At 31.5% G+C, this 26,501-nt stretch overlaps 1 protein-coding gene across 1 annotated transcript; it reads left to right on the forward strand.

Moving 5' to 3' along the window:
* Positions 1-3,808: 3,808 nt before the first annotated feature.
* Positions 3,809-23,037, forward strand: LOC108904965 (protein eyes shut). The gene is made up of 18 exons (XM_018707699.2): positions 3,809-3,830; positions 5,579-5,655; positions 10,366-10,678; positions 11,156-11,386; positions 11,692-11,805; positions 12,083-12,251; positions 12,307-13,348; positions 13,513-13,823; positions 13,876-14,077; positions 14,200-14,351; positions 14,407-14,543; positions 14,605-14,850; positions 14,902-15,075; positions 15,281-15,509; positions 15,899-16,062; positions 16,111-16,317; positions 18,832-19,550; positions 22,624-23,037. The coding sequence occupies exons 1-18, from the start codon at positions 3,809-3,811 to the stop codon at positions 23,035-23,037; spliced, it is 4,923 nt and encodes a 1,640-aa protein (XP_018563215.2).
* The last annotated feature ends 3,464 nt before the right edge of the window (positions 23,038-26,501 follow it).

Genomic DNA, 26,501 nt, shown 5'->3' on the forward strand with positions numbered 1-26,501 from the left:
AATTCCATACAAATATGTTTCAATAGTATCTACTTTGTCAGAATTTATGCAAAATGTGTCATATAATTATTATGAACTGAATTATCCTTCATCGACAGATTTGGTAAAATATATATCGCACTATTAATAATTAATTTTCCATCAGTTCATCTAACTCAGATAAGAACATTCACAGAGATTCCAATTTGATAAAGTAAAAACAAAATTTCAGATTCATGCAAAATATCCTTATTTTTTTATAATTGTGTTAATGAAAATAATAATCATTTCCAACAATTTTCGTGAAAAAGTTCTGAACTCCTTTAAACAATATTTCAGTTTTGTTATCAGTTAAGCAATGATGACAATTTAATCAGATTTGTATCTAAAATGTGTTGATGACTAATAAAATAATTGTTTAGGAAAAAACAAGGACTATAAAAGATTTCCAAGGAAAGGAAAACTCGGAAAAGTTCCTTAGGTATTTATTTGAACAAATAAGGACTGAAGTTGTAAGGTTACAAAAAAATTGGGTTTATTTACTGAAGATTGAGCTATTTTTCCCTTTTTTGTAAATGCAATTATTTCGGTTACTGTGTCAAAAGCGACATCTATTTACATGAACTTGCACATTAAATTTCATGTTTTCATTAAACAAAAAGAAAATAATTCAGAGTTTAAATTGAAGCAATTTTGTAGAGAAGAAATTTTAGTCAAATAGCATTTGATCCCAAGAATGTACATGAAATATTATTGTACTCTGAATATTTTTAGATTTTCTTATAATTTTTAATGGGCTAATTTTATCTCTTTTCTCCGTTTTATTAATTTTTATACAAATTCATTCTGATTGACATTTTGACAATAATTTGCTATTATTAAACTGTTACGTGTAATAATAATTTTTAAGAAATTCAAATATGCGACCAATTTTTTTTTTTGGTTTCAAAGATAAGGGGGCCCGCGAAATAGTGTCTTAGGGAGGTTTCCCGCCAAAAAGCTATCAGATTCCACATGTCATAAAACCCCTGTGTACCAAATTTAGTGATTTTCGTAAAACAGGGTTCTGAGGTAAAAAATGACTATTCTTTGGGGCGGATTTCAGGGGGCTGTAACTCAGAAAGAGGGGGTCACTTGGCAAAAATAAAAAATATGGGTACCCTAAACTTGTCTTAAGAATCTGTGATCAAATTTTGTTGCATTAATTTCGAATTTCGAGACACCCACAACAACAGCAACAGCAGCAGCAAGAACATCTAGTAACATTGCCTAACAGCAATCGTATTAGTGATCCTATTAGTAATCGTAATAGTAATAGTATTCGATATACAAGACTACAAGAGTTAGTTAATTAATTTAAATTCGGTTCGAACATATAATTTTAAAATTTTCTAATGATGATAAGTTAATACAGTAACCTATTTGAATAGCAATAATTATTGAATATTAAAAGCCCCTTTTCATTTTCTGATATTTAAATAGATTTAGAGTTAAATACTGAAATTAACTGAAATAAGCGGTTCGAAAACGAAAAAGCAAAAATATAAAAGTTACACGCCTCTCTAGTCAGCACAGTACAACTCGATATTTAACTTCCTTTTTAGTTATTTTAGGTCCTGTTTTATACACATCACCCACACATGGTACAGCAGTTACATGATACTTATTTACAATTATGCAGATTCAGAGAAGGGGATTTATGTAAACAAAATCTTAATCTGCACAATTTTTCTCACAATTTTAATATTAATGTGTACGTAGGACGTTGAAAATCACGCAATGGACTCCACAAAAGGATACGAAGAATTATTTGCTGGTACTGTAATTGTTACGTTTTCCGTAGTATATTTTACATTTTAAAAGCCGTTATCTTTCTTGTGTACACACATGTAATTATGTGTATGTAACTGACATTATTACCCGTAATTGTAACGCAGACTGGCATTACAGACGTGTTCATATTTTTTTTTATTCATTTTAACACTAAACGAAGTGTTTAACCTGATTAAATTGCGTCAAATGGTTCCAAGTAGGTTCTATATTAACTGTAATTCACTGGAAATTATTTTAATATCTTTCAGTAATTATAATATTTACATCATGTCGATATGGTGCAATTACATATCTACCAATGACCTGGCCAGACCATTAGCATGAATTTGTAATAAATGTATATTAAAGTACATTATTTTGTTATTATGTAGGTTGTTGCAATACACAGACAAAATTATACAGTGAATATCTGACAAAAAAAAATAAAAGGTTCATGAAAAGGTTAATATGCAAACTCGTTTTTAAGGTAAATGGTATCTAATCTAAAGTTTTCTCATTTTTTAGTTATTCTTTACTTCACACGTTTTTTTCAATATACTTTGTGAACCAGTGGAACATATCCACGATTTATAATTCAAAATAATCTACAGGATCAGACACATCTTTTGACAAAAGAACACTTTTCTCTTTTTTCCTTGAACTTTCTTCTCATATTTTCTTTTATAGGCACACAAAAAAAAGTCCAAATCCAAGAGACCCACATATCATTTCCAAAGGAATTCGCTGCGCTGAACACGATCCTGTAGTTAAAATTCGTGACTTTCATTAGTAAAATTAACCATGACCTCGATATTTTTCAGAAAATCCACTATTTGTGTGAAAAATGGCCCAAATATGGATTTTCTGAGAAATGTTGAGGTTATGGGTAAATACTAATTGTATCGTGTTCAGCGACTCAAAATACTACAAAAATGATATATTTGGACGAAATTTAGGAAAAAATCAAATATGGGTCATTTGGACAGTTTTTACCCATAAACTTCACTTTTGTCCGAAATTCTTCGACAAGTCATGAATTTTGACTACAGGCTTTTTGTGTTCAACGCATCGGAATCTTCGGAAATGATATATGAGTCTCTTGGTTGGGATTTTTTTTTGTGTGACTGTGTAATTAAAAAAATATATCATAAACGAAGTGTATGTGTACATAAGTGATTCGAACATCGAACATTCGAACAGTTAAAATTTGGGAACTGATTTAATTTCGTGGAACATCCTAATTGGTTTTGAGATACATTTCATCAGAAGAAATTCTCAAATGAAATTAAGTCCTATGGCTGGTATTTATATTTGTTGTGTACTGATTTATATTATTTATAGCTTGGATTCAAGTCACTGTTTCCAATTTCTATTGCTGCTCAGTAGTCTTGGTCAAAATTTTCTTTCATTCGCAGAATTTTGGTATTACTTAAATAAATAAATGCTCTGCACTTGTGTTCCTTTAATCCGTTTATCCAAAACGGGTCCTGTAGTACATCTCTGCTGCAACTTGTCTTGCGAAAGGCTGCTTCCGTCTTCTTTCAGGTACAGATAGAATTAGTGAAGGTTTCCGTTGAGAGAGATGTATTAAGGTGTTGATGATCCTTTCCTTCTGGAACTGATGAAAGTGAGATTCGACCTATCCATATCAGTTGTTTTATTAACACCGTGCCCTAGAATGCTATCTATTTTTCTCTTAATAAGGATATCTAAAAACGATAGGGTATCATTTTCTTCCAACTTCATGATGAAACTGATATCCGAATAACATTATGATTCAGAAGTTCTTGTATGTTGATATAACTATGAAGCCAGATAATGTATGTACGAATCTAAACCAATACTCCAAAGCTTTCTTCTCAAAAGTTTCCATATAGATATTCAGAGCTAGGGATATTGATGATCCCATAGCTGTTCCTTCAATTTGGTCATGAAAATTATCTTCAAGGGAGTATTTGGTGCACACGTTTGCTAAGTCTATAAAATTCTCATTTTTGTCTTTTGTGATGAAACTTCGATGAAGTTCCTACAAAACATTAGTTGGCACCTTTCCACGTTAAAACTCATCTTTCGGGTCTAGTTGGATACCTTTGATCTTGTCAATAAAATTCCCAGCGCTGTTTGACATTGCCATCCGTCTTTTTTACTAGATATTTAATTTTATCCAACACTTGTATATAATGATACTATAATGTCTTTGGTTTTAAAGGAATAATGTGGGTTATGAAACCCTTGGTTACAGATACAATGAAGGTTAACACTCTCATCGTTTATAATATTTAAAAATACATTAATTTCGTTAAATTACTTTTTTTGACATTAACAAATTGAAATTTAAGTTACATTTATTTATTATTAAAACGAAATTCTATGAGTGTTGGATAAAATTTTGAATGGCACTCGTGTGTTACGTCATATAAGTCACTTGGGAAAATTTCCCAGCGTGACTTATATCTATATACCGTAACACACTAGTACCATAAATAACTATTATGGGAGATGTCAAGGGCTATTTTTTTGTATTGTTAATTAAATATTTTTCATTCTCGTTCCATGCAATTTAATATCAAAAATGATTGTTTTTCGTGTCAGATTATTTTGCTTAATACGTCAAAGTTTTTCTGGTAAGAAAAAATAGATGTTTATAAAACTACATCATTTTTCATGATTACATGTTCTATAATATAGAACCTACGTACAAATACTCTGTCCTCTATAAGTTGTTACGTTTTTAAATTCATATAAATATATCAATTTAACATCTATGCAAACGAAAGTGTTAAAATAATATTCTGTGTGAATAAAATGGAAATCAACTCGGAAAATTTAGTGCGTATTTTCTTAAATTATTATGAAATATGAAATAATTTATTTTCCTCGTATTATCTCTACCCATATACTTGTAAGTCTATTGTAAAGAAAATATAAATCCCCGCGCAATACTATTTTATTGCGCGGGGATAGTATTTAAAGTATATTTATCTATTTCTTTGAACTTTCATTTTTTTTTAATTAATTTTATTTTGTATCAAATTTAAAGTACTTATACTTAACTTTAAGTTATACTTAAATGGTAATTAATAAAATCAAATAGTTTTGTTGTTAAATAAGATTTAAAAAATCGTGTTTCAGTGTTACAAAATAACATTAAAAAATAGTACCTATAAAATAGAATAGAAAAACTTCTATAGGCTGCCGCCATTTATGTTTCTCAAAATTAGCAAGAGAAAGTAGTAGATCATCTTGTTATTATTATTCTCACACAATGATGGAACACTATTAATTATTTTTTCGTAATGAAACAATGCTACTTACAAAAAATAATTAAGGCAGAACGAAACAGAATCTCACAAGTATAACGCACAACACCGGTAAAGTGAAACTGAAAAATAATGGTTCGTGTATTCTTCATCTCTCATATGAGATGTAAGATGCACCGTTGGATGAAGGTTTCCGGATATCCGACCCACTAGATTTTACCTTGCTGTTATCCACGCTTCCTTTTTACAACGTTAATGTCATAATTGCATTGTTGTTTCATGAAAAAAAAAAAGAAATCTGGCTAGTGTGGATTAGTAACTTCCAAGTATACTTGGAAATGTTTGTTGTTTGTGAAGCCATGTTAATTTTGTTGTAAATAACACGTTTCTCATGAATGCGAGGAATAGAAATTCTAGTTCCTTTATTTTAGGGAAATTTTTATAAATAAAAATATGTTCAACATAAACATAAAAACCTTTAATTAAAAAAAAAATGTACTTACTCTCTAGGACGACATAAAACAAAGAATTGTTAGTAGTATCGTCTTTTATTTCTAAGTATTTTATCTACAAAACTAAATTGTTTGTGAAGCACCAACTAATAGTGCTTATTTGTACATTATTTTTAAAAAATGGTATATGAAAAAATTACTTACTAAAAGATAAAAAGTGATTTTTAAATTATACAATGTAATATACCTACAGATGTGATTGAACCGCATATATCTCTATGAGGACTAGGCAAAGTAAATAAAAAACAATCTATCATGAGGTAGATTGAAAAAAATGCTTGAAATATGCGTTTTGTCTTGAACAGGATGAAAGTATCATATAATATGTTTTGTAATAAGATACGTTTTTTTTTTTATTAATTATTAAGAATTTAAAGGTTTCCTTTTCAGTAAATTTAGTTGATTCCATGGCAACCCTGACTATATTTTTTGGGTAAGGTCAGTAAACAAACCAAAATATTGTACAAACTGTTAAATACATTCATGATATGTATACAGGGTGATTCAAAATTTATCCAAAAAAAATGTTGGAATAGATGAGTCATGAAAAGTGGAGTCAATATAGTAAAAAAAAAAATTGTAAAATCTTTATAGTTTCCGAGAAAAAAATTATTAAAGTTGTAGTATTTTTAACCTTTACATCGCTGGGCTATTGCAGTCTCTAGCGTCATTCGACCACGTGACCCCAGGCGATTCCGAATACTGAAATTCGATTTTAATATTATCGTTGTTGCGATAGTGTTTACATTAGTTTTTCAAGCGTCAACTCGGAGTTGATGGATATCGTTTTAATTTATGGTGAAGCAAGACAAAATTTGTGTTGTGGTGAAGCAAGCCAACATTTGTGTTAGTTCGTGCAAACTGGGTAAGACGGGCCCAAATGTGTCGGTGGACAAAATACTTGTAACACCAAGTATGTCAAATTATTTTATTAATTAAGAGCACAAATTAATTTTATTAATTAATACATAATAACAGTAGCGGCAAAAGCAGTTGAATTTGCTGATATAAAATAGGTATTAGTTAAATTCTTTAATTTTTTGTCCGTTCATTTTTTATTACACTTTGCCGCCGTGTCGGTCGCCGACTGCATACTTTGCCTTGCGTAAGGTCAGGTTTTACAGTGGACCAGTTTCGAGTGCCGTGTAGAAGTGTATTTAGAAATCATTTTCGAATTGCCTTTTTGATTATTTTTACAAAATTGTATTTGTAAGAGTATATTCAAAAAAAATTTTTGGATAAGTTCTGAATCACCTTGTATATTTCCGTAATCAGAAAAATTATAGAATTTCAAAAAGCAATAAACATACGGGATGTTATAATAAAGCTCGTTTTACAAATATTTCTTTAAAATTGCAAGTACTAAGGTTTTATATATACCATTTTTTCTAGATAGAATAGAAAGGCAAAACATATAAGAGGGGTAGAATTTTATGTTAATATCCCTGTACAAAATAAATCTCTTTTCTGATACAAATGATGAGTTCAATATTAACGGATTTTCAAAATATAATTTACAATATTCAATATTTTGAATTATTTCCAATTTATAAATAGAGTTCAATCCCAAACAAAAACAGTAATATAACAAAATATGAATTTAAGCTAACAAGTTATACAATATAATTTTATTATTTTATTTAATAAATAATGTTAGGCGCCAATTTATAGTATTATAAAGATTTATTTAACATGTGAAATGTATTTAAAATATTTAAATTTTGAATTTTAGTATTCTTAAAAAATATCACAATAAAATATATTCTATACTTACCAAGCTAGCTCTTTTTATATGTCACTTAATTTGATTCTGAATCTTTAAATGTAAATTTATTCATTATATATTTTTTTAAAATTATTCTCAAATTATAATTTAGTTATATTTTAAAAGAAAATTAATAATTTTAAAGACAACTAGACTACTAGTGTACTTTCCGCAAATTATATAATAAAATTTTTATAGAGCATGTGATATCTCAGTAGTCGGTTCTAAAGCTTTTTGAAATTAATTATGAAGAAAATGTTTAATATGTAATTAATTTTGTTTCTTTGCTTTTGTTAAAAAAAATAAAATAGTAATTTTTTAATTGAGTTTGAAATTCGTATATTGTAATAACAGGTTTAATAAATTTATAAAATCCTTCCTAATTCCCTATCTAACCTGAGCTAAATTATTTCTAATTTCTTATTCTATAAATTTATATGTAGTTTCTTGTTACCTATACTACACTTTTGTTGTGTTTTTGTCTATGTTTTCCTCACTAGTAATGTCCTTCCGGTAATCTCTCTCTCCTGTCTTTTCTCCTTCCTTTCTTTCACTCGAACTGTCCTCTATTTTGTCTTGTTTTCCTTCTGTGTCCTACTCCACTCCGTTGACTGCACTGTCTGAATCACCTCCCTGGCTCGTACTGCTCCTTTCCTTTTCTAAATGGCTACGACAATTCAAAATGATGTTTTACTAACCTGACAGTATTATGACTATATTGAGTTATCTGCCAATTTAGACTTCACCCTAATTTTCTTTCTGCCAAATAACTTCTTCTTTCGTATTTCCTAACTCTCATTGTTCTCTTCTTTCTTTATTGTTTTTTAAATGTCCCACAATAACTTTGTGCTTGATTATTTTTCTTTAATACTCTTCTTCTCCTCAGCACTTGTTTTTTTCTTGGTAGTTCATAAGATTTTCTTTTAATCTTCTATATTTTATTTTCTTCTATTAATTGCTTTTGTATATCTTCTAATTCCTCTTTTTAACTTCTTGATTCTCCTCTCTATTTATTTCTGTCTCCTTGATCACCACTTTTTTTAATCATTTTCTTTCTCACCGCACTCTTATATCTAATTACAATGTTTATTAATATATCGTTTTCAATCTCAACCAATCAGATTATTTTATAATTTATACATTTTTAATTTACCATTTTTAATACCATTTTATTCTTTTTTTTTTAATACATTACATTATTTTGTGGACACTTTTTATTCCTTTATACTGAGTTTTCATTATAATTTTCATATCATTATACACTGTCACTTTTCATCCCACTGTCCCCCAAATTATCCTTACTATTTTGTCACCATATATCCAGTATGTCATTACTTGTTGTATTTTAACTTAACTTCTATTAGATTTTACAATTGAAAACTCTTAATTCAATTTCTACCTGTTACAATACAGGGTGTCTCATAATTAGCTGCCAACCCTGAACAGGCCGATTCTATGATCAAAATTAAGTAAAAAAGTTCATATGAACATGGGTCCGGAAATGCTTCCTAAGGGCACAGGGACCTATTGAAGAGGGAGGAATGGAAATCATTTTTTTGCAATATCTCTCAATCGCGTTGTGATAAATGAATGAAATTTGGTATACACAGCTAAATTCTGATGAGCAATTTGATGGATTAATCCATTTATTTCCACAAAGTCCATTGGGGTGGGTATGGGGGGCCCTTGGTACTTTGCGTGTGTAACTTTTTCATCCTTGACTTTTTAACAAATTGGACAGCAAATATCATTGCAAAAGCCATAAACAAATCATCATATCATAATTGTTCTACATCCATAATGTGTATTACTGATTACGTATTAAATTATTATTATTATTTTTTGTTTAAATTACTATGAAATTGACCAAAGTGGGATTAATTCAAGAGCGATTTTCTCAGAAACCGTTAAAGATAACGATTTGAAACAAGAGTACCTTTTTAACGTAAAACAGTTCGGGAAAACGGAATTTGCTGTCCAATTTGTTAAAAAGTCAAAGATGAAATATTACACACGCAAAGTACTAAGGGCCCCCCCGTACCCACCCCAATGAATCTTGTGGAAATAAATGGATAGTCCATCAAATTGCTTATCAAAATTTAGCTGTGTATACCAAATTTCATTCATTTATCACAACGCGATTGAGAGATATTGCAAAAAAATGATTTCTATTCCTCACTCTTCAATGGGTCCCTGTGCCCTTAGGAAGCATTTCCGGACCCATGTTCATATGAACTTTTTTACTTAGTTTTGATCACAGAATCGGCCTGTTCAGGGTTGGCAGCTAATTATGAGACACCCTGTATATCTGTTTGAATTTTGAAATGCTCCACTTTACGAATCTATATTACCAATGTCATCAATATCATATTTTCTCTTTAACGTTTAAAAAGCGCGCTTTCTTCAAATATATAAAAAATACAATGGTACTTAAGACAGTATCATGTGAAATTCTTATATAGAGCGAGCTAAAGATTCACTTACAATTCGATAATTATTTACTTTGACTGTTATACACGCTGTAAAAGGTAGTAAAACTATAAGTGTTGACAAATACCTTCTAAACTCACAATCAGAAACAAAACAAACTTTGTGATTTATCATCGGCCTTGGACAGATCTGAGAAAACCGAACCACATTTTTTTATTTCCAGTACTAATTATATTAGAGGTTAATTCAATAACAGAGCCTACTGTGCTAAAATCTATTTTGTATGCTGAAACGATATTGCTATACCTAGGTCTATAATTTGATGCCGTGCTTCTATCACTAGACTTAAAAGTTGGTTACTTATCCACATATGTGTTTCAATTATTTCCCTAGTGATTTATGACATAATGATAATTATTTTATTCAAATTTCAACGTTAACTTGGTCACTTTGATATTAGTCCATTTCATGTCCAAGTCCAGTTACACTCCGCACACTTGTGTTTTGAATAGTGAAGTTGAAAAATGATGTTTAAAAAAATATTTTGATAGTTATTTTATCATTATTATTACATTATAATAAATGAAGTTAAATTATTTTTACTTAGGTATCATTACGAGAATGCGGTATGAAGCCAATCGGTAGCAATAGCCAGCGATGGCTGTTACTGTCGTCGGTCATTGTGGCATTCCTGGTACAGGAAGTGAGGAATGGGTTTGCCTGTCTCAGCAATCCTTGCGTGCATGGAGTATGTTTGGATGACATCAATTCAACCTACTTCTGCTACTGCATAGACGGGTATACGGGGATACAGTGTCAAACTAACTGGAACGAGTGTTGGTCGTCACCTTGTCACAATGGAGGGATCTGCATCGATGGAATTGCGATGTTCAACTGTTCTTGTCCAGCGGGATATGCTGGTAAGGGCTTCATTTGAGATGGATTGAAAATAACTATCTCTTAATTCGACTGTCAAAATTATACAGGCTGTTTTTTCTGTTCAAAATTAACACATGAATATCGGTTCTGAACTTCTGAATCCTTAATAGAATATTGTAGTTTGAAGACGATCTGTTAACTGTGGTCCTTTTAAATATTTTCTAGGAGAAGTTAAATACCAAATTCGGTAAGCGTTCTTGGAAATTAATGACATATATAAAGGGTGTTTTAATTAAGTATGTCGACAAGCTTTAAGATGACTTTTGAGATTTGACATGTTTTAATTTAATATTTAAAAATCAGCAGGTTACTTTACTAAGGAGCTTAAGTTCGTTGGACTTTTTTGTAATAACTTAGATCAAGGAATACTTTGCAGAAATTGACAGGTGAATTAAGGGTCTATTAGTTTATGTTAAAAAAAATAGTAAGACAATGGGTTGACATTTTATATCTGCAAGGTGATTTATGTGAAGAGGACATCAATGAATGCGAGAGCAACCCTTGCTTGTACAACGGTACCTGTTTAGACGCACAAAATGGATACACCTGTAATTGTATGCCGGGATACTCAGGTGTGCACTGTGAAATTGATGTGGCTGTTTGTAATGCAACCAATGAAACGAGGTGCTTAAACGGTGGAATATGTGAAGAGGGGCCAGGAGAATCCTTTACTTGTTATTGTCAACCAGGTAGGCTGCCAAACATCGAATTATCCTTGATTTGATTATTATTATTAATTATGTAAGAAATTATTTAAGTAGTATCTCCTTAGAGAGAAACATTACTATCGATGAATGAAGGCAAACTTTCTAATTTTTTATGAGTAAATTTGATGTAATCATTACTTTACAACCCAAATAAATTTTAAATTCTTATTACAATCAAAATAAAAAAAGTTAGTTCGTTTGCCTGACACATACAGTCATAGAACTTCTTTATTAAATTTATGTCGCATATTCCATAGCTAAACGATTTATGAATTAATATATTTTAGGATGGGAAGGGTTTTTATGTAGCTCAGAAGCAGATGAATGCATGTCAGCACCTTGTCAGAATGGAGGTGTTTGCATAGATTTACTTGCTGACTATTCTTGTGCTTGTTTGTTTGGTAAGTACGCTCAAAATACTTTTTTTGTCTCAATAAAAACTTCTGTCGCTATATAATATCTACTAACTTTTCATAAAAAAAGGTAGGTATACTACAAAAATTGTTTCATGGTTTCCAAGGTTCTAGGACGAAAAATGTTTTGACACCACAACGCCATCTATGTGCCAGTATCGGTAGTAAGGAAATGACGACGGTACTTTTTATTGGGACACCCTGTATATAAATTTAAAGAAATTAATCATGAAGCCCCATTTTTTATTAACAATATTACTAACAGGCTTCACTGGTAAGAACTGCGAAGAGGCCATTCAGATCTGCGACGACAGCCCCTGCAAAAACGGCGCTCTTTGTCTGATAGAGGAGAACCATCCAGTATGTTATTGCGTTCCAGATTTCCACGGTGATTTATGTCAGTTCCAATACGATGAGTGCCAGCTGGGACCAAGGTAACACCCACCCCATCCCCTGTTCATTGATACTCACTAAATTTATTATGTTCAGGTGCATGAACGGGGGCACATGTATAGATGGGATCGATAACTTCACCTGTTCGTGCCCACCGAATCTAACAGGTGTTCTCTGCGAGTGCCTTATATTAGGAGATAATAAGTTGGACTGTACGTACGTAAGTCCGACACCGATCGATGTTTCAACCATTACGTCATCTTATGACATTACGACAATAAAAAGCAATACATCCACAGCTGTTGTCACCACGGTCACATCATCGGTGTCTTTTGAAACCACTCAAGTGCCAACTACGACTGTCGCAATACGAACTGACGCGACTGAGTTTTTTAATGAGACTGTAGCTACTACCTTAACATCGACTGGTTCTGAAGTTACTGCCCCATATACTTCCTTCACTACAGAACCGTCAACCACATTTCAAACAACTAGTGTAACACTTGAGTCAGATACTACTACTAGTGAGACAATGTCGCATACAGTTACTACTCTTCCTCCTATTACTACTACAGAAATAATAGTCGTTACTACGGAACAACCTACAAGTACCACTATGACGGTATATCCTGCTGTAGAAACAACAGAATTAACTGTTGTTACCGAAGAAAGCACGGAATTTCCTATAACTTCTACTGAAACCGTTTTTACTACAGAATTTATTCCAGAAACAGAATTCACAACACTGTCTCAAAATCAAACGGTTTCAACTACAGAATCCACCACCACATCAATCGAATTTACCTCTTCTCCGGCTGTTACAATTCTTCCACCTACTGTGCTGACAGAAACAACTATTGTTGGAGATACAACTACTTTCGTTACAGTTACCGACGAAAGAGAAACAAATAGGACTTTTCCCGATGTAGAAACTACTTATTTTCCTTCTGTTACAACTTTCGTTTCTACCGAACCTTCAAAAGAAACAGAAATGAGTACTTATACAAGTACTACTTTCATAACATTTGAGACGACTACGTCCCTATCCACAACTACGGTGATTACTCTAGATTGTACCAAATTCGAGTCTCGTTGTCAGAATGGCGGAACTTGTATATTTATTGATCAGGGACATAAGGTAAAAATTTAAATATTAGATCAGTTACCATAAAGCACTAGAATTTAATCTAGATAATGTTTAACATTTCCCAATAATTATTTTTGGTGTTGCATGGAAACTTCCGCTGATTTTATTATTTCGTTTCTAGTCAATTATTTACATCTAAAAGTTGTACATTTTAGTGTATTTGCCCCTTTGACACTGAAGGACAGTTCTGTGAAATCAAACTTGGTGTTAGAAATGCTGCTTTTAATGGCGAATCCTACTTGTCCCACCGCTTGGTTAATTTTTCACACATATTAATAGAGTTTGATGCCAAAACTATGTCAGATAGCGGACTATTGTTTTATGCAAATGTGGATACGACCTATATGGCATTATATGTAGAAGGAGGTTTTTTAAAATTTAAATTTTCCTGTGGATACCAAACAATGTTACTCAGTGAGCTTAAAGTTCCCGTCAACAATGGTTACACGATGAAGATAAGAGCAGAGTAAATAGAAACTTACTTTTTTTGTGTATTCTTTTACCAATTTTTTTTGTAGATTGGAATTTAGCAACGATTTTAAACACTGTGATGCTACAATCAGGGTGAATAATAGTTTATCAATGACCGGAGACCAGACGGCTAAGGTGGATCAATTCTTGAAACCTTCAGCTTGGTTGCATATGGGTGGTGTACCTCATGAATTTTCCACCGATATATTACCTGTAAATGGTTTTATTGGTTGTATGGCAAATCTTAAGGTACTTAAGTAGCTTAGATTTAGCTAATGTGGCCTACAAAATAATAATACGTCGCCCCTCCTCCCACACAAGTCTTTAGATTATATTTTTAAATATATCTGTAGTTTATTTTCATATTTTAGATTTCTAATAAGTCAATAAATATTTATAAAGATGCCGAAGATGGAATGGAAGTTACTGAGTGTTCCTCTTTAGCATGTCTGTCCAGTCCGTGTCATAATGGAGCTTCTTGTACCACGGTAAATGACTCTTGGCAGTGTCACTGTAAAAATGGGTAACCATTACCATTTTTGAATGTGTTCAATTCTGATAGGAATGTTTTGCTTTAGATATTTGGGAAAAACATGTGACATTTCAATTTGCGACAATAATCCTTGCTTATTTGGAGGTACTTGCATTCCATTTACAAATATGGGTTATATTTGTCTATGTCCTTATGGAAAACATGGTCACTTTTGCGAAAATGGTACGTATCTAACTGTCAGAGCTAATTGAATTAACCAATTAATATTTTCCATCATTTTTAGATTTGAAAATAACAGAACCATATTTTTCCTCGACTGTCCGGGGATTGTCTTCTTATGTGGCATACCCAATCCCTGATGGTATCTCCAAAAACATGGAGTTAAAATTTCGATTCACCCCCACATCTATGGAGCAGATTTCACTACTGCTTTTCGTTGGTCAATCGGGTCATCATGACTTTTATTCGGATCATTTAGCAGTGAGTTTTGTTAAAGGTTACATTATGCTGACTTGGAATATGGGATCTGGTAAGTATTTTTTATTTTTCATATAATTTTGTGAGGATGTTTGAATTACAGGTCCCAGAAGGATATTTACGTCTCGTCCCTTAAAGAAAGGCGCTAGAGATTATTTGGTGCGTTTGGGTCATTTTGGTAGACGGGCCTGGTTATATGTTGAAAACTTAGGAAATGTCACGGGAAGATCACCAGGAAATTTAGTGCAGTTGGACGTCATGCCTGTATTGTTTATTGGTGCGTTATAAAAGAATGATTTTAAAATTAAATTTCATTCTGGAAATTAGTAAAAATCAAGAAAATAATATTTATAGTTCTATCTATTCTGCACATAAAAAATAATTTTATTTCACTGAGATTATTAAAAATTTTAGAATAAGGAATGAAAATAGAGTAATATATTCGTAATACGAGTAAAATAATGCAATGAAATATTTTCTAGGCGGACACGATTCTAGAAACTTTTCTCTGCTTCCGCACGATTTACCTTTACATACTGGATTTTCGGGGTGCATATTCGACATAGAAATGAAATCTGGAAGTGTGGTCATACCCATACAGGGGTCAGGTAAAACATTTGGAAGAGCAGTGGGGCAGTGTGGGACAACGGAGTGTTATGATCAAAGCTGTGAGAATGGTGGGGCTTGCCTACATCATGGAAGCACTTTTATGTACGTATAGATTGAACTTAGATAAGGTTTGCGTTAGTTTTTGTAATTGTGGAAGTTTATTTTGTAATTCCATATACACCAACATTTTCAATAATATTCTTAAGTACCAAATCGTCACAATTAGGTGAATTTTGAACGGTCAGTCAATTTTATCCCTTGGTTGTTTGGTTGGTTTTTTTTAGAAACATTTATAAAATTGAAATGATAGCGTTGTAGCCATTTAATTAATAGTAAAGTGGACTAACATTGTTTTCTGTTTCTTAGTTTCCGAAATTTCGATAGTCCATCATTCATCAATTTTCCATACAGTAAATACGTTAAGTCTCAAGTCCCTTGGTTTCAGATTATTGTTATTAAAGTGTATTTAAAAAATCTTTTATTTTTTAAAGGTGCTTGTGTCAAGACAACTGGTACGGTCCTCTCTGTTCCTCAAAAAATAATCTGTGTGACTTGAGTTACACAAAATGCGTTGAAACATCGACCTGTGTCCCTTTGTTGTCAGGTTACGAATGCGACTGTCCATTAGGAAAAACTGGACAGTACTGCGGGAAAGGTTAGTTACAAAATATTTGCTGATTACGTTACCTAATAGTTTTTACAGACGAGAACATTACTGATGTGAGTTTGACTGGGAAGAGGTCTTTCATTGCTTTACATCCCCTCGAATTCGATAACGCCAAATTCAATATTGAACTCGAAATTCGAATTTTGGAGGACCAAGGAGTATTGATATTTATAGGAAAGGCAACATCGAGCTTCATTTGTTTGTCACTACAGAATGGCTTGTTAGAACTTAGATTGCATACAGGTAAGATTTGGTATGGTTAACGTGAAAAAAGATAATATAAAATTAGGTTTTAAAATTTTCCTTGCCATATGTCAATTTTGAACTTTTGAGAGATTTTTCATATACTAGGCAAAATCAATGAATGTAAAGGAGTGAATTTGTGTTCATTTAGCAAAACTATACAATATATAAAAAAAGAAACACCAAAATATAAAAAAGCTAACAGTGAAAACCAATTTTGTACGAAAATTAATTATTTTTAATGTCAGCTGTCACTCAGTCTTCTTTTTTTTCGTTGGCGACACTACAACCGTACAAATGGCGCAAAATTTAAATCTAGCGTGAATTTTGGGACACCCGATATATCTAGTGTATGTTAATTGATTTTAATATATGAGTGTATTTGTGTAATATTTTCTTATTCACGTAAAAGTTTTTATTAAACTTATTTTCAGTGTTGGTTTCTTTTATAGGTTGAAGTTTGTTTTCTATATACAGGGTGTATCTTGTGGATGGGAGTCATATTTATACGGAGGTTACTTTTGACTTTAAGAAATACATATCATAAGTTTGTTTTCCCAAATTTCGTTGTGAAAACAGAATTTTCTTTACACTTTTTTTGTAATTATCTGCTACTGGATCTGGTGTATGATCTCAAAAAAACCTAACTGGGAGCTATAGCACATATTGCTGTCAAATCTCATCTTGCTTGTTTCATAATATAACACAAATTTAACTATGAACATACACACACCTTACACACACTACAAATTTCGATTCTTGTAAAAACTAACACTTCATGCAAAATGTGAAATTACCTAAGAAACCTTCTTGAAAACAAATAAACTCAAAAATTAAAACTGATGGCATTCACACTGAGATTCACAAGCTAAACATTCTTTAATAAAATAGCGACAAATATTTATTAAAAATTGGAAATTTTTGTTTATTCAGATTGGTATTCTAGGAGATAAGAATCCATACAAACTAATTACCACTGAAAGTTACACCCGTATTGTAATTTTTTTTCTACTGCTGGCGTAAATCCGAAACTAACCTGAAATAAAGTAAAATGACTAGGTATACCGAATTTTAAAAAGGGCTTTAATTTACCCCTTCACATTAATCTGCATTCAGTATTATAATTTTGTTCATGGAAATGGTTTTTCCTCAAAAAGTTAAATAGAGTTAAGATGTTCTGAGCTCAATTTTCGAAAATTCCAAGGCGAAAACTTTATGTAGACTGTGGCGGATTAAGGGTTTCGAAGCCCCTAAGCACAAAGGTCATGTAAGCCCTCTATTGCTTGAATTTGGAAAGTAGAAATATGATAGCAGAGGAGAGGAGGCCCCTGGAGAAGGGAGGCCCCAAGCACATGCTTGTAGCTTGTATTGCTTATACGTTATGTAAAATAACTACTTTAATTTAAAAAAAGAGTTATTTTTGTAATAAGTTTTTTTATGTATTTTTTAGGGTTGAATTCAGTTTTTTAATGTTTGAGGTATTACCTACATAAATTTATACCGTTGTAAATGGAGTTCTCTAAATAGTTTTGGATTTTTAGAATCTATGTAAACTTTCCTCTCTAAATATCTTCTACAATATTCACAGCATTTTACAAAAAAAAATGTCTTGCAAATATCAGGAAATTATTATTTTGGAATTAAACTATTATATCGGTAATTACGATAGAATTAAGTGTCAATTTTTTTTGAAAGCAACGTACTGAACATTTTTATACATGGTGTAAGAAGTTTGACTGCCATTACTTCAGCATGAGACAGAGTAATCATAAATGAACAAAGAAGTTGTATATTAGTATTATTGTATTATTAGTGAGTATTAATATTGGGGAGTTTCATCACAACGTGACAACAGCGCATAACCTAACGCTACACATCTGATGTATACCACGTGTGCACGCGGTAGACTTGTCCTACGAAAAAAATGTAAACAACTATTACATATTGTGAAATATTTAGTAAATTTCAAGTGAATCGTTTTCCAGTTTTTAAATAAATAAAATAAATTGTATCGATATTGTAGTAACAAGATAGTCTTGTGCTTAAATTTTAGCTCGAATTTTAGTAATTATAAATCTCTTAAAACAGGAACTTAACTTTTAATCAAATTATGAATTTGAAAAATATGTAATTAAAGTACCCAAAGATTCACGTCATCCAAATAATCATACGTAGTAAAAATAATTCAGATACTTACCAAAAAGCAACATTCAGTAATTTTTAAACGCAGTACAACATATGCTTAAAAAAAGTTTTGTCCAAGCATCATGTGGCATCATCAAAAAGTAAATATTACTTAGATTTCGTGAATCGAAAAATATTGCGTACTTCACCAGTTTCAAATGTTTTCACAACTCGAAGAGTTATTCAATGTCACAAGAAGTGCCCAAAAATAATAAGCGCCATTAAATTTTTCTCGAAAATTGACTTCAGATTTTATCCTCGAGAAACATGAGAAACAAAACCAAAACTGTCGAAATTGGACCACCCTGTATATACGCCTACTGATTTTAGGAAAAAACAAACTGACTACAACCAATCTAGTCACCGTAAGAAGCTCTAAACTGCTAGTCAAAGGAGTGTGGCACAAAGTCCAGTTCGGACTCTTCGGTAGAAAAGTTTACTTGTCTGTTGACAACATCATCAATACGGGAGTGACGGAACTAGGTCACCCCTTCAGCGTATCCAAAGAAAGTGTACTCATAGGAGGATTCCCTGTTATGTCCGATTTTCCCCTCTCCGCCACCGAAAGCTTGCCCATGCATTTCAAAGGATGTATCAGACACCTGTCAATAGACGACAAACACATACCCCTAAATTCTGAGAACATAAAATCCGCCCGAAATGTAATCGACTGTGACGGCACACCTTGTGGGGGTGATGCGTGCTTAAATGGGGGCACTTGTTGGTTGGATTCATTCATGAAAGCCCACTGCTCTTGCATTTCTCCCTACTACGGCGACACGTGCGAAAATGTACCACAGTGCGATGAGAAGATGTGCAAAAATCAGGGAAGATGTTACAATTCCAAGTGTTCGTGCAACATCGGTTGGGCCGGAGCTTTTTGCGAAAAGGAGATTGTTGTTAAAACCCCTGAATTTGTGGGCAATAGTTATTTGATAGTTAAAAGGATCAGCGATAAAAAAAGAGATTTACGAGATGTTCAAATAAGGACGATATATTTAAATTTTACAACTGCCAAGCCGGACAGTTTGCTGGTATGGAGTCAAAAGGTAAGTAACATAAGAAATCCAATTTGGAACCTACTTAAAAGTTATATAGAAATAACTGCGTTCCGTGAAAAGGATGGTAAGGATCAAGAAAAGAGAAAATTGTTCACAGAAAAGAGCACAAAATGATCCCATTGTCCTTTTCACGGAATGTACCTAAGGAAATTTGCCTACCATATTTCCGAAACCGTTCGTCGTATAGCGCTGAGAATGTTTGTTTTTGTGGCTAATAGAAACTGTTGAAAACTGTTTTTGAGTTCCTCAGTTCGTCACAATAGGGGCACAGTCAACTTACAGTTGAAGCCACTGTATGATGCAAAGATTTTCATTGTAATCTTTAGAAAATTTTGCGTCTTTTTAGTTATTCACTTTTCTTGGGGGGAGGGAAGGGGGAATATTACTTGATATTAATGACTATAACTTCGGTTCAATCAGCTTAACCAAAATTTGCAAATTTAAATTTAGTCTCATTTGAAAGATTTTTCAACTATTTACATTTTTGTTTTATAAAATTATCTCAGTGCTGTGTTGTATTAAGTATCCAAAAGTACACAGGAGGATAGGAATTGAAAAAATAATTATGATTTCCTCAATTAACATTTGGCTTAAATACCAATGTCTTAAAAATATTTGACAAAAATTACCTTGCGGTTGTACCTTCAGTACCTTCTTTTCGAAGCTGTTTGGGCCATTTGTTTATTGCAACCCAGAAAATAATGGCAATAGAAAGCAGCAACAGATTCTCCAATATAATTTAATTTTAGTCACCTTACTTTAGTCCAAAAATTACTTCGTTTTAAAATGACAATGTTAAAATTTGACTTCTGTTAATACCTGGAACCGACAAATTACGATAGTACACGTTATAAGGGTGCGGGAAGCTACTTCCTTTTGAAAACATTTTTCTCGCCTATGTATCTTTTCAGGAAAACAACTAAATTATCTGTCGCTTCCAAAGAAAAAATACCCTTTGCCAATTTAAAATTTTTAGTCACTTTAAAAAAGTTTAAAATATCAAATTAGTAGGTACCTGAAGAATTAAAAATCTTGGCATGCTTAGCAAGTGTGTATAGAGAGTGTTTCCTAAGTACGGTCCGTACACAATTTCTTATGGTATATATATATACCCTATACAGGGTGTTGAAAATATTATGGAGTATATTAATATTTGAAATAAATTTGGAATAGCCAATGTTAGTTTCCTAAAATTTGGCAGTTATTGTACATGGTAAAGAGCTGCATTTTTAGTTATAAAGTCAATTTATATCTGCCGCCAGTGGCGTAGGTAGGCGTGAGTCGGTCGACATTTTCGTTATAAAATGTAGAACGCCGGGCAAAAAATTCAAGACACCATTTTTGCTGTACAATGTTAAGCGAGTCCGAAAATAATATATATTTTTAAAAATCCATTGGCGTTCTACATTTTGACGTCGACTGACTCAGCGTAACTACGCCACTGGCAGCAGAAATTTGACATTATACTAAAAATGCAGTGAACAGTGTAATACAATAACTGTCCAATCTATGTTATTCTGAGTTCATAATTTTTTGGATACACTATAATTTAGTAATGGGACAGTGATATACAGGGTGATTCAGCACTTTTCAAAAAAAAATTGATGTACAGGCGAATAAAAAAGAGCATTCGAAAATGATTTAAAAATATATTTCTGCACGGCACTGGAAACTGGTTCACTGTAAAATCTGACCCCGCACAATGCGACTGACACGGGGGCAAAATGTGATAAAAATGGACAAAAACTTGAAAGAATTTCGCAAGGAAAGAAATAAATAGAAAATTATAGCACCTATTTTATTTCAGCAAATTCAACTGCCTTTGCCGTTATTGTTATTATTATAGGTAAAATTAATTTGTGGTTTTAAATAATAAAAAATTTGATATAAGTACCTGATGTTACAACAACTGTTCAAAATTTTGTCCACCGACGTGTAAACACGTATTAGGGTCCGTCTTATTCAGTTTCTACGAACTAACACAAATGTTGTTTTGCTTCACCGTAACAGAAATGCTTCACCATAATACAAATGTTGTCTTGCTTTACCATAAATTAAAACGATTTCCATCAACTCCGAGTTGCTTTAGGCGCAAGCCATTTTTGACACTAACTACTAAAAACTGTTGTAAACATTATCGCAACGAAGATTGTAAAATCGGATTTCAGTATTCAGTCTCTGATGCTACGTGGCTCACTACTTCAATAATTTTTTTCTCGGAAATATAATTTCCGGATTTTATAAAAATTTTTTTACGATATTGACTACATTTCTCATGCCGCATCTATTCCCAAATTATTTTGAATAAGTTGTGAATTACCCTGTATAGGGCACCAGAAGTGAGGCGCGGTTGTTCAATTATTTTTGTATTTAAATTTCTATACATATTTATAAAAACTGCTCTTACTAAATAAAAGAAGGTCAGTTGTATGAGATTTTAGTTGAACTTCCTATTAATAGATGGAGAAATTAAGGCATAGTATAGCAAGCCACAACTGGCCGCCAAATTCGTTTCACTTTATTTTTTTTAAATTGCCATAATGATTTACATAAAAATAAAATAAATTAAGTCAGAATTTTTTCCGCATTATTTCATTTTATAGTCATATGTGAAACGGTGGCAAACACCCCACTATACACTTAAGGCACATTTTATTGGTAATATTTCCCTGAATGTTAAAAATATAGGCTTGTTCAGCTTTTTGCAATATTGATAAACAATATGTAAAATGTACATGATATTCCTTAAAAAAGGCAGACTTGGTAGGTATTTAGTAGGTATTTTTGTAATGTTATGGTCCACTGTTTTCTTCAACGAATTATTCCTGAAAAATTTGTAATAAATCATATTTTACTTTTCCAATATTTGCAAAAACAACGAATTTACAGTTGAACCTAACAATTTCGCGTGATGACCTTGTGCCTACTTATTTCAGAAAAACTATTAGTACGTAGGTATAATTCGACTTCTAGTTACAGCATAAATAGGACTTTTATTATTTGTTAACATCATTAAATATACGTAAAGAAAATTTTCATTAAATTGTAGAAATTTTTTCAGGACAAAGATTTCATTGGATTAGGCATAGAAAAGGGACTGCTAAAGCTCACATACTCTTCAATGAAGAACAACAAAAGTTTTGTAGAGATACCCTTCTCAAATCAAGTGTCCGATGGCATGTGGCACATTATCGAGATAGGATTTAATCCTTTCATTTTAAAATTGGATAAGAAACCTCTTGAAATACAGAAGAAGCAAAACGTTATTCTAGAAAATACTACAGTATCAACCAGCGGTGTGTTTTACATTGGGGGTATTCCAACGAATACAACTCTAACGAACGAAACTGATGGACTGTTTCTACACCCATTTGAGGGATGCATTCAAGGTTTTGGAACGAATGCAGATGTTATAACAGACTTTAGTCAATACGAAGGTACAAATATACAGACTTGTAAAGTAGTACGTCATTAGATCTCCTTCGGTAAATAGGATTTCTGTGTTCAGCTTAGATATTTGGAATTGTGAGTAATTTAATGCCAAAATTAAAAAAGTGATAATATAGTGTCATTTAAATAATTTCTCTTAAATATAAAATTGGGTATGGAGGATGTTGATAAGAAGTTTCTGGTCCTGTTTTGTAAAAAAAAATAGTGGTTCGGTTTGGAAACCTTTTATTGCCTTTGACTGCACCACAGAATATGAAAAAATGTTAAACTTTAACACTTGCCATACTGAAAGTAGTATTATAAAGTAGGAAATATAAACTAATTTTCTGTAATGATCTTACCAATTTTTAAAGTTAGATACAGCTGGACGCTTTTATCCTTTCCACATTTAAAACATTGTTCCTTGGTGCATGGTGCATAGATATTTGTGAGTGGTGTTTTTGTATTAGTTTCAAATATTAATCAAATTGCACATACACACCAATTTATTGATGATTCTGATTGGCATATTACTTTGGGTCATTATAAGTAAACCAGTGTGGGAGTGAAAGCATCCAACCTTGAAAATTAATTTGAATTAAAACAGATTTTGAATTTTGAACTAGGTCAATTCTATCTATAATTTTAAAATTGTATAGATCAAAACTTCGGAAAACAAAATTGCATTTGCATGAAAATGTAGGAATGTAGAGATATGTGAACACGAAATGGTTTTTCTTTTTGTTTGGACATATGACTTTATTATATTTTTCGGTGTTACCTAAATTCAATGGTTTTTCCTAGATAGGTAAGTAATCTATATTTTGATAGATATACTACCTACTATAAAGCATTCCAAAATTTTTTATATACTTACACAAATGTAAATACCTACCTAGGAAGAACCAAGGTGTGAAATATAAAACTGTTTTATAAAAATCTAGTCACTTGGATAGATAACTTAAAGTGTTATTTAATGTGTTCTTAACATGTATATCTTGTAGTTAAATAAAGTTATTTCATTTCTAATAAAAATGTTTTTAGAAAAATAAAATATGGGCAACCAAATTATTAACACTAATATTAGCTACCATTACTTATTTGACTTAAAATAGTTCCTAAATAATTTAATAGTTCACTGTTGAGTAATGTGGAAATTTAAATTTCAAATTTTGGAACTGATTATCTATTGGTTCAAAATGGATGACCAAAACGTATTAACCAATGAAAATGCACTATTGTGTGTCACGATATCCTTAGGGAAATTAGCGTTAACTGTTCATTTTAAAGACAAAAACCGCGGGTTTGGTCCATATCTATTACTAATCTGAATCTGTGATGTAATTGTAGAACATGTAAAATAATAATTTATTAGTTGAATTAATTTATTATTATTAGATCGTGAGGGATGTATCTAGTTTATTTGTGTAGTGGTCTGAAAGTGAATTGATTTAAGAACATTAGGTAGTGTTATGTTAGTACTTACGTATTTAAAGTGACTAACCCTTGATCTGAACACTGTTTCACTATCTTCATTATAAAAGTATAAAGGTAAGTCCATCAGCCATAATTATATTTTATTTGCATATTTCAAAATATGAAATGAATACTGTCGTTACATTGAAGGTTTAGTCTCACCCCTTAATTACCCAATCTATTTCATGTACCTATATATGTTTAGGTAATTTTTAATTAATACCTTCCTGTAGTTTCATCATACTTATTAGCAAAACCACCCTCAATACCAAATCTTTCACCATTTTCAAGTAAGAATGAATCCTCATCTCATGTTATATTCTCTATTTGGTGATTTTACATTACCTATCCAGGTAGGTAGGTATATTAGCAAAACCGCTAAACATCAAACATATCATTATTTTATATTGGGTTTTGATAATTTTATATCACATTACTGAGCAAAACCCTTTACGGATATATTTCGCAAACTTTACATTTAGGACTCATTTCCTAATATATGTATGTATTTATTTTGTACATTAATGACTACCTATATGTAAATTTTAGTAAGTTCTAAAACTTTAATAAGTTCTTCTCAGAAAGTCAGTTAACATATCTTCTAATTTACCATTGGAATAAAAGCAATTTTCAAAGGGTTGTGAGGCTTACATTGTTTATTTTACGATTAAACGGTTTTGCCATAGCAGGCCAGAAGCGGTGGTTATACTTTAATTATTCATATGGCACATTATGGAGTTCTTATAACTACATAAGTTTCAATTGAGGTTTCACTTCAATCAGTAAATCAATCGGTGGGTATGTTGTTAATTGTCAATTTATAGATTACCTTTTTTTCTTATTGAAATGAATAAGATCTTCTCAGAATGTCAGTTCACATGTACCATGGAATAAAAGCAATTATGGAAGGGGTGTGAGGCTTACACTGTTTATTTTACAATTAAACGGTTTTGCCATTAGTGATGTCAAATACAGTTACTTTTTAGTACTCAAGAGTATACGTTACTTTTATCTTGAGTACTCGTTACTTTGTATTACTTACTGAGTACAGTTACATGTATAGTTCGGCCAGCACGATATGCGGTTTTTTTTCTATGCCGACTTCCCGCAAAAGTCAACCACATGCCCAAAATACCCAACATTGTCAATATTAGCAAATAAACTTTTATCCATTGTGGCTACATCTGTTCCAAGTGAACGTATATTCTCTAAGTAAAAATATTATTTAATTCACAAATGTATATATAACATTACTGAATTCTTTTAGTATAAGAATTTATGGCTTTTATCTTCCCTTTTTTGTATTATTGACTATTCCCATACTTTATTGTAAAGTCTTTAAGGAAAATAAAGGTTATTTATTTATTTATTTATTAAGGCAGGTCAAATAATAACAGAACGGCGCTATAATAGATTATTAAAATCTAAGTATGTAAACAAAATCATTTTTCTAAACTGCAACGATTTTTTGTTTATTCATAAAACTTTGTAGCAGTAGGCATTCACACAAAACAGTAAATAGTTCTGAATTGATAAATTACGTTATTTGTTATTTTGGATATTTATTTTTTCGTTATAGGTATTTTCTATAAGACAAGAGTAGAATATATTATATTTTTTTGTGTTTAAAATAAATAAATTTAGAAAATAATTATTTATTTGAATGTTAATAAATATATAAATAATTTAAGTTTTGTATGTTTATATTATTTACGTTCTTCAGGTGCATAGGTATCTACTATACTGCAGCAAACTACGAATTAAATAATTACATTGACTAATTACTGATTAAATATATTTTACAGCTGTTTAATTAAATGTCAACAAAAACGTATTTTATCTTGAGTAACAATCCTATAGGTTGACGACTACGCGACTACTTTTTCTTGCTTTACTTGTCGAACGAGTACATGACAAATATTCCGAGACCCGATACCTGATACAAAATATTGTATCTATGAGCCAAATCTGAAATCTACACGTTCAGTAAATATTCTGAACCGAGTCCGAATATTACCAATTATCGTGATTACA

The sequence above is a fragment of the Anoplophora glabripennis genome, unplaced genomic scaffold, assembly GCF_000390285.2.
Source record: "Anoplophora glabripennis isolate ALB-LARVAE unplaced genomic scaffold, Agla_2.0 scaffold48, whole genome shotgun sequence".
In the NCBI taxonomy this organism is placed as follows: domain Eukaryota; kingdom Metazoa; phylum Arthropoda; class Insecta; order Coleoptera; family Cerambycidae; genus Anoplophora; species Anoplophora glabripennis.